General features: G+C 39.2%; 1 protein-coding gene across 2 annotated transcripts; it reads left to right on the top strand.

Moving 5' to 3' along the window:
• Positions 1-594: 594 nt before the first annotated feature.
• Positions 595-9485, top strand: aaas (achalasia, adrenocortical insufficiency, alacrimia). Of its 2 annotated transcripts, none has more exons than XM_008283679.1 (17): positions 595-670; positions 878-1019; positions 1208-1335; positions 3194-3249; positions 3351-3442; positions 3530-3576; positions 3959-4057; positions 4497-4640; positions 5289-5409; positions 5486-5610; positions 5896-5956; positions 6054-6144; positions 6335-6431; positions 7481-7548; positions 7635-7716; positions 7844-7928; positions 9242-9485. In XM_008283679.1, the coding sequence occupies exons 2-17, from the start codon at positions 909-911 to the stop codon at positions 9395-9397; spliced, it is 1563 nt and encodes a 520-aa protein (XP_008281901.1). In that variant the 5' UTR covers positions 595-670; positions 878-908; the 3' UTR covers positions 9398-9485. The 2 variants fall into 2 exon arrangements, with proteins under 2 accessions (XP_008281901.1, XP_008281902.1); XM_008283680.1 differs by having other exon boundaries at positions 596-670; positions 6338-6431.

Raw genomic sequence — 9485 nt, 5'->3', positions numbered from 1 at the left:
CACACACACACACACACACACACACACACACACACACACACACACACACACACAGGCTCTAGTTTTCCATCAAAACATCCATCATTTCCATTCGCAAAATTTGTCATTATGGACGCCTGTCATTCATTGATCTCTATATTTGGGATCATCAGCAGCAGCAGCAGCTGGGCGGATGCTGCTGATGTGTCCTTGAGCAATACACACCGGCTCCAGGGATGCTGGTGACCATGCGCTCTGCCCTTCCTGATGAGGAGCATCGTCTTTTAGATCTTAATAGCAAATCAGATCATGTTTATATTTCATTTTGCCAACAGGATGATGACATATGGATAAAACACGCTGCATGTTAACCACATCTGTGAATGTTAAATAAACTGATTTGTGTGTCTCAAACTCTCCAACAACAAACATTTTCTGGTACCTGTTTGCCTCAGTGTGGATGTAATTTCGCGCTACGTCCTGAAGAGGGCAGCACATTAGTTTTGACCAGTGTGCGCGCTGTAGCAAAGCTCCGCACTATTTGTCCCTTCTGCTCGCCGTAGCTCATACGGCGGGACTGGCTTGAAGTAGGAAAGTAAATGTGTCACAACAGCTTAGCGTCTGCTTTTATTTTGTTGTTTGGTCACACAGCGAACGGCATTTCATCACAATATACAGGAAACACTACCAGGTAACGTCCACGACATGAAGTTGCGACAATAAAGTAGTTAACTAAGCTAGCAAGAGCCGGCAGCCTGGGTAGCTAACTTTAACCGTTAGTGCTAGCTAGCTAAGTACCCAGCTTTACAGTACGAGCACTGTCTGCCGAGTTCAAAACATGACATTCACCGCTTTGTTTTTTGTAACGTTACCTGACGGACCCATGTTGTGTCTCCAGGGGTTAGTGGCGGTGTTTCAGCAAGCTGAAGATGTGCTCTCTGGCTCTGTTCCCTCCTCCGCTGCCCTCCGGACAGACCACACTGTGTGAGTCCAACAACGAGCTGCTGTTCGGGGCCAGCACCGAAGACCGACTGAAGCAGGTCTGATCCAGATCTGCTGTGTTTGTCGTGAAGTATAAGTAACATTCTGACAGAAAACACGGGTGATCATGTTTGCAGTCGTTGATTGAGTGCTTAAACGTACCCCTATATTTAACTCAGAAGATAATATTCACTAAATGAGTCTGCACGAAGCCTAGTAAAGTTCTAATACGTTGTGTTTTCTGCAGGACTCCAGTCCTCTGAGTCTACATTTCCCCCGAGAGTCTCTGAAGCTCCACAGCCGCACAGAGAGCAGCAGCAAGGCAGCCTTCCTGGACCACTCTGAAACACTATGGATGAGGAGTGCAGCAGCATGGTGGGTAACATACACACAGATATATGAGGTGTGGTAGTTAAAGCATGCAGTGACATGCTATTAGTGTTGTCATGATACCACAATTGTACTACTCGATACCGGCCTGAATTTTTCATTACTGATACCAATACAATACCATAGCTACGATCTTACACATGTGACAGAACATGGAAGTTAATTTGAGCTTGGGAAAATTGCTTTTAGTTTTCGTGCTGCACACACATCATACAGCAAACATCAAAACAAAACTGCACCTGTAGGTCAATTTAAAACCATGATTGCACTATGCTGCTTCTGAATGTAAAGGTTTTTAGCTGTGTTCTGTTGTTTGTGTTCTTATTAATTACTACCCTATTTATTCCATCTAATTGTACTCTTGACATCTTTGAAAAGGAGGGAATGCATGCAAATGTATATAAAAGGGGAATTAAGTTTTAAAGTAATTCTAAAAAAAGTTTGACCATGGCAGTGCAAGACAGTGGAGGATGTGTGAGGAAGCCACAAAACAATGGACTAAATTACTGTACCTGGATCTCCTCCTTAAGGTCAGCTCTTAACACGTTGATGTGTCTGCACTTTCACAAGTCCCTCTACTAAGGATTTCAAATAATAAATCCTTGCAGAAATAAGTGGGAGCAGTGCTGTAGTGCAGCTTAATCACACTTTTATACAGGAGTTCTATTGATCATTTATAACTAGGGGTATTGATAAGCACACTTCAAAGTGCCTTATTTTAGCAGTTTGCAGTAGCGTGAGTTGAGATTACCAGTATAAATCCCTCTTTTATATGAATGTATTGGACAAAGTGCAGAAGACATCAGTCAGTATTGTGCAGTGTAGTTCTACAATACCACAAACTGCAGCCTCCAAAATGAGCGTTTAGTAAAGTCCTCACCTCTCTGAGACAAAACTGGAAACATTACTACAGGCTTTATTTCAGTACTGTTGAACTGGAGTGATTCAATTGAACTGGAATAAATTCATTTCCACTAGTATAATAATAAATAAATAAAATTATTACTATTATGATAAAAAATAATTCCATTCCACAGGGATTTGTAAGCTTCAATAAATAAGTAAACTTACTTTTGGAGGAACAGTGAACAAGAAATCTACAGAGTTGGGCAGCTTGGTAACTCAGTGCTCTCTGATGAATGGACAATGTTATGCAACTAACTCAATCATATCTTTGGCATTTCTAAATTCAATTTGTAACTAATAAGTCAACATATACAGAAAACTAATATGTCTGCAATAAGCTCATATCAGCAGATTTACAGCTGTAAATAGAGATGTTATCACAACATTATTTTTCAGTACAAACATGTGAGACAGTCGTCTTGTGAAATCTTATGACGTTTGATACAACTTTTAAGGGTTTGTGATTTGATTCCTGATCTCATGTTGCATGTGCTGTTTAGCAAGACACTGAAGTTCAAATTGTTTCTAAAATATCTAAGTTCAAAAATGCGTGTTGCTTTGGATAAAAGTGTTGTTGTAGTAACGTTTACTCGCTGTCATTAACTGAGATGATGTAATGAATAACCAATGACTTTCTAAGCTGTAGCAAAGACCGAAATGTGTCTATGTGCGGTCAGTCAGTTGCAAAACAGCCATGAATTGGCAAAAGACTTAAATGAACCCCAAACCAAACAGCTCTACCGCTGAAATAGAAGGATACAGCTGCACCTCACAGTCATGCAAATCAGTGCAATCTGGCACACAAGTTGGACCATGTTTTTATTTTATACTTAGTCAGCACTCAGCTTCTGGCATCAGTATTTCAGTAACATTTTGCGAGAGATTATATCTATTGCAGACAAAGATCATTTATCAAACTTCCTTCTGTCTGTTTCAGGCGGGATGGCGGTTTCACAGGGCTGCTCAATGAAATTACCAACTCGCATACTGAAGGTAAGTGCAGCACTAAAATCTCATGTGCTTTAGCACTTAAATTCCTGATGCTGTAGTGACTTTCAAACATACTAACTCTCTTGTAACTGATGCTCTTGCAGTGCCTAAATGGCTGTCAGTGAGTTCTGGTTGTATTCTGGCGCTGCTCCGATGGGTCTCTTCCTTTCACGGTTCCTTGTTTCCTCACCTCATAGTAAGTTCAGTCTGCTGATTGAAGATATTTTATGTGTTAACCAGATGTTTGTTCCTATGTTAAAATGTGTGTTATGTGTTTTAATAGTTGAGCAGTGAGGACATGATCGCTGAATTTTCACAGGTGCTAAACTGGTAAGTTCCTCTTTCGGTATTAATGATTGAAAATATATTGAATAGGACGAAACTGATATGCGGAAGTCTTGGTGAATGGTTGACAGTTTAAATGTTAATATAACAAATGTAGAACTACAAAAAGAAGTTAAATATTTCTTTTGTTGATGAACAGTAGATTTTATTTGCATATTTGCTTTCCTTGTGTTTTAAACTATGGTTGGATAAAACAAGACATTTAATGACCAAAGATTGAATCTGTTTAGTCATTATGAAATTAGTGGATAAAGAAAACAAGTGGTAGTTGAAGCTCTGCATTGTTCTGCAAAATAGTTTCATCTTTCTTAAAATTTGTAGTTTAAATAGCAACCTTTGTGTGTTTTAATCCCTCCTGTGTTACCAGGTCAGACTGTGTGGTGCGAGCCTTTGCATGGCATCCTCATACAGATAAATTTGCTGTAGCCCTGCTAGACGACTCCATCAAGATCTACAATCCCAAAAGGTACCTTTACTGTGATCTGAAGAAGGCCTGTTGGTGCCACAGTGACAGCACACAGAAAAAAACTATAGTTTGTGTCTTTCATTCCAAAGCATTCCTGCTTTCTTAGCATGTTATTGTACTTGATTTCTAACCCAGTAGTAACACAGTTAATTCTCAAATCTATAGTCTTTGAATCGGTCAGGCGCTCATGATTTAAAGAATCAAATAGAATGGAGCACATAATTGTCAATAAAACTTGACAGTGTAAAATGACAGTACATGCATACACAATTCAATTCTGTTCAAGTAATTTGATGCAACAGTGAACTTCTGTGTGTCTCAGTGACACCCTACAAGCTAAAATCTGACTGCACGTCAGCGTCATAGAGAAGTGTTGTTCTCTGACCTCTCAGTCATTCTGTCACTGTACTGTCACTGCTCTGACTCCTTTTGTTCTCAGTGCCACTACTCCTACACTGAAGCACCGTCTACAGAGGAGTGTTGCAGCAGTGCAGTGGAAGCCGCTGTGTGCGTCTGCGCTCGCTGTGGCCTGTCAGAACTGTTTACTGGTTTGGCATGTGGACCCCTGCTCACTGTCAACCAGGTATGTAAACCCCGAGGTGGCCGCAGGTCATAGCAAGCATTTGATTCAGGTCTCTGAAAAACAGGAGCTTAAAAATTCTGGATTGTATTTATAAAGTTCTTGAATATGTTTAGTTTGTCTGCTGTAGAACTAGTTATAACTGTTCTAGACGGTTGTTGGAAAACAGTAAACACTTACAAACTAAATGTGCTGTGGTTGTGACCGTGGCTAATCAGTCTGTTTTAACGGCATTTCAGTCAGTCTGTTAGTCTAGTAGCAACCACTGCCTCTACTGCTAGCTTATAATAGTTGTCTTGATGGGTGAGTGTTTTAGAGAAAAACCTAATTTGACTGATCCAATTTAATCAGTGCATTAATCGATTTGTTGATCAAAACAAATATTCAAGTATTGTGACAACTAAGTCATTATTTCACACAAAAACGAAACAATTTGTAAAAATTCCTTAAATCTGATGTACATGCCAAGGAATTCAGGCACTTAATAAGTTATTTTTGACCTTTCTATCACTATCAGTAAAAAGGGTATTATCAGCATTTTATGTAGTGTAAAAATAGTATTTAAAAGTCTTCATTGGAGTTTGTAGAAACTCTAATTGTGTCTTTTTCTGAGCTGTGTTTGTTCTTTAATGTCCCTGTTTCAATCTGCAGGCCTTCGTCTGGTTGCGCTCAGGTTTTGTCTCATCCTGGTCACTCTCCTGTCATTTCCATCGCCTGGTCTCCCAGCGGATCTCTCCTCCTGTCAGCTTCACCAATGGACACAGCAATAATGGTCATTTTTAAGCCAGAGTCTTTACCTGAAATTCTTTGTGTTGTTGTTGTACTTTTAACATAAATGCATCTTTCAGGTTTGGGATGTGGCTGCTGAAAGCTGCGTACCACTTCAGCGTATTGGAGGAGGTGGGGTCAATTTCCTGTCCTGGTCTCCTGACGGCAGCCATGTCCTGGCTTCTACACCGTCTGCTCTGTTCAGGTTAGAGAGAAAACTTGAGAGATTAGAAGTTTCACAAACTGTCTTTCCCTATAGAGCTGCCAGAGCACATTTCAAGTTAAAATCTCTTGTCGTGATTAGTGGTGTGTGGACCTGAGTGATTGGCCGCGTGCTGTACTATAATAGAGGCCCACTCACCTTTCATGAATATTTATATACATGTAAGGGATTAGTGGAATATTCTGGAGTTTAGCAGGTATTAGTTTAAGATAATAAGTGGACAGAAAGCTTTTAGACATGCATAAAACATGAAATCTCCTCCTTCAGGGTTTGGGAGACCAGGATGTGGACGTGTGAGCGCTGGCCATGTGTAAAAGGTCGCTGCCAGGTAAAACCTCGTCATGTTTGAAGTTGTTATTCAATTAGGTGGCAAAATATTTTCTAAACCGCATGTTTATTAAATAGTGATTGTTCGGTTTGATTAGTCTGGCTGCTGGAGTCCAGATGGGAGTCGACTTCTCTTCAGTGTTCAAGGAGAGATGGTCATCTACGCTCTGACCTTCACTGACACGCCAGGTTAACCGTCTCCATCTTTACACAACATACACTTGTAGATATTTGATTTTGCTGCTTGAATTGTTTTCTTCTAAACGTGGATTAACTGTGATTATAGTATTGAAGAGTTTGAAGAACTTCTGTTGCAGTGCAGGCAGTTTGACGTGTTACATACTCAATAAATGACCTGCATGATGTTATTGTTATTCAGCAGGTGTTCCTACAAGCACGTCAAAAGGGCCACAGGCAGCAGCTGTGGTGGCCGACCTGTCAGAGACAACCTTTAACACACCAGATGGAGACATCATGTAAGAGCTCTTAACTAAATGGCTAATTGGCCATCTTTTAGCCTAACATCAAAAACAGACGTAAATACAGCTTTCAGAAAGACCCACAGGCAAACAGAAAGACAGTTTGAAAGCACCTTGAAAATGGGTTTGAGCATGTAACATTAATAATCAAGGAGTTTGATAACCAATATCTGGACTCGATGTACATTATAGAGCCAATAAATGTTGCAGTAAATTGAAAATCTTGGCGGCAGAATTTAGAAAACTGCAAATTCTAACAAGAAACTTTGTTAAGGTGCATTTGTTTGCTGATGTTTTATTCAGGACATGTAAGCAAACGGATAGTACTGTGGGCAGGACGTAACTCAAGTGGTGACTACAGAGAGAGAAACGACTGCATCAGAGTCAAAGTGGTGCATTTGTTTTTTGTTTTTTTAAATCAATGATCTTTTTATTGAATTTTCAAACAGAAGAATTTACAATGAAGAGATTTCCTTTGTGCGTTACATAGCAGCATAAAGTAAAAAGTAGTGTGCATTTTTAAATTGTTTAATTTATCAGGAATTTATTCCAAAAAAACTGAACATACTTAGAATCAGAAAAAGGTGAAACTTCAGGTCTGATAAGCTTGTGCTTTACTTCAGTGCTTATGATAATTCACACTTGTACTCTGCTTTTTCAAAGTAGCAGGAGTAGTAAGTAGTTTTGCATACTAAACATACCATCAGTTTATAAAACTCCATCCATTTTTATAGCTTAAACTACCAAACAGTACCAAGTAGTAAAAATTAGCTTCATCAACTAAGCACTGCTTATATGCATCAGTAATGATCACATACAACAATAGCAGGAGCCAATATGATTTATGACTGTTTTTACTTTTTATATTTTAAGTAGATGTGTTCCTAATACTAAATGTATTCAATAATACTCTAATGTATTACTGATGTACTTTTAAAGGACTATGTTTGCGATGGGATTTAACTGCTTTTACTTGAGTATTTGATGTGAATATTTCTCCTATAACTGAATATGTTTCACTCACTGCTGTCTAATGTGTCTGCCAGTGTTGGGGGAGAGATCCAGTCTTTAGCCTGGGATCCAAGAGGAGAGAGGCTCGCAGTGCTTCTTCAAGGTCTCAGCTCCATTCTGTTCACCCTCATGAACTCTGTCAGTATTTAAGTATTTAAGAGCTCATCTCAGTCTTATCTGTTCTCTCAGGTGATCCACAAGCAGCCGACCGGCCCGCAATCATCGCTGTGTTCAAGACGAGAACCAACCCCATCTTTGAGCTTTTGCCGTGGTTTGTGTTTTTATATGTGGTTACACTTCATACTTTTGTAGCTTTGATGGAGCTCACAGATGTTGCGTTTGCCTGTAATAATAATGTGTGTCCCACCTGCATGTGCTGACTATTCCTTCTTGTTCAGCGGGTTTGTTCAAGGAGAAGCAGGAGCTGAACCGAGACTGATGCAGTTCCATCCCAGTTTCCAGCACGGAGCTCTGCTCACAGTGGTCAGTCCTATCCCTTGAATTTTTCCTTTTTACCACTTCATTATGTTTTAATCAGTCATTTGTAGAGCCTGATCAATCAGAGAGACATAGGTATCGGCATATTGCTGATTAGATTATATTTTAAAGAAAACAATGCAGAAAAAGATGCTTGGAGTAATTTAGAAATGTTATTGTCACATAGTTTGTCAGCTCAGACTTCATTATTTTTTACAATATTGCTAATTTGTGAAGTACTGTGCTGGAAAGTTGGTATACAAAGGCCCAATCATTTCCCCTTTTCAGTATACCTCTAACATATGATATATAGAAGATCTGAAATATTTGTTCTTGCCTGTTGAAGACGGATATGTTAGCATCAGACTGATATACAGCACTACCAGCTGTAGACTCCATGAAAACACTTTCTGCTGCTACACCATACATGAATGGACCAGCACATTGTCTTCATATGCTGGACTCTGTTGATTACACTACATTTCAGTTTGTCACCAACTTAACACTCCTCATTGTGTCTTGTACTGTAAAGCTGTCTGGCCATCACGCTCTCTCTGCATCACGCTTGGAGTCATTGGTGGATTTTTGTTTATACATCATTCTTGATAAACTACTTTCACACAAACCTGCTGCTAGTCCCAGTGTACGGACAGAGATGAGCCAGGATGCTTTCATGTTTCCTGCTCCAGACAGTTAAAATAGTTCGCAGAAGAAAATTAAACTGAATTCAAGACTAATATAAACTCCATGTTAAATGATTCTCTTACTAATTCCCTTATTTTTTTTTAAAAAAAGCTTATTTTAGCTTCCCTAAGTTTGATACTTATTTTTTGACTGATCATATCTTTAAACCTTTGTGCAGCCTTCCAAAAAAAAAAGGTTGTTAACCTCAGTGATTAATTAAAGATTAAATTAAAAAACAAAATTTTAAAAAATGAACGTTATTATTGCATAAAGGGCAACTAACGTAATTTGCATCAATGAATATCAGGTTAATCCATTTTCTGCTAGCTATGTGGGTCCAGATATCTTTAATTTAAATCATTTATATAACCTTAGAAATTCTTGTTAAAAACTGTTGTGATGTGCTGAAGATTATAATGATAATTAATTCTGGTCCCTACTGGTTTGAAAACATCATTTCATACGTAAGCTGGTAAGACTGTGACACAGGTATTAAATTGCCTCCTATGTGGCAAGAAAAGAGTCTTAAATGTAACTCTGTGAACTCAGCAGAAACTCTGATAACGGAATAATCTGCTGTCTTCTTCGTGTGTTATCTACCAGCTTCACAGTGATGTTTTTCTCTCTGTTCTCAGTGTTGGTCCAATGGAAGAATTACCCACGTGCCTTTCTATTTCCTGAGCGCTGGCGTCCCTCATTTTGGCCTCAGTGGCAGTCCGTTGCTGCCTCACCCACAGCAGAGACCTGCCGACTTTGCCAATCAGTCGCTCTTTACAGAACTCATCTCCTGACCAACCTGCACCCACCAACACACACTCGCAAGTGATTTCTATTACTGTGGATTATTAATAAATTTGTAGAATGTTCTTGCTGTACAAA

Source organism: Stegastes partitus, unplaced genomic scaffold (assembly GCF_000690725.1).
Source record: "Stegastes partitus isolate 25-593 unplaced genomic scaffold, Stegastes_partitus-1.0.2 Scaffold323, whole genome shotgun sequence".
In the NCBI taxonomy this organism is placed as follows: domain Eukaryota; kingdom Metazoa; phylum Chordata; class Actinopteri; family Pomacentridae; genus Stegastes; species Stegastes partitus.
The sequence above is the reverse complement of the archived record's forward strand: the minus strand, read 5'-3'. Positions and strand labels throughout refer to the sequence as shown.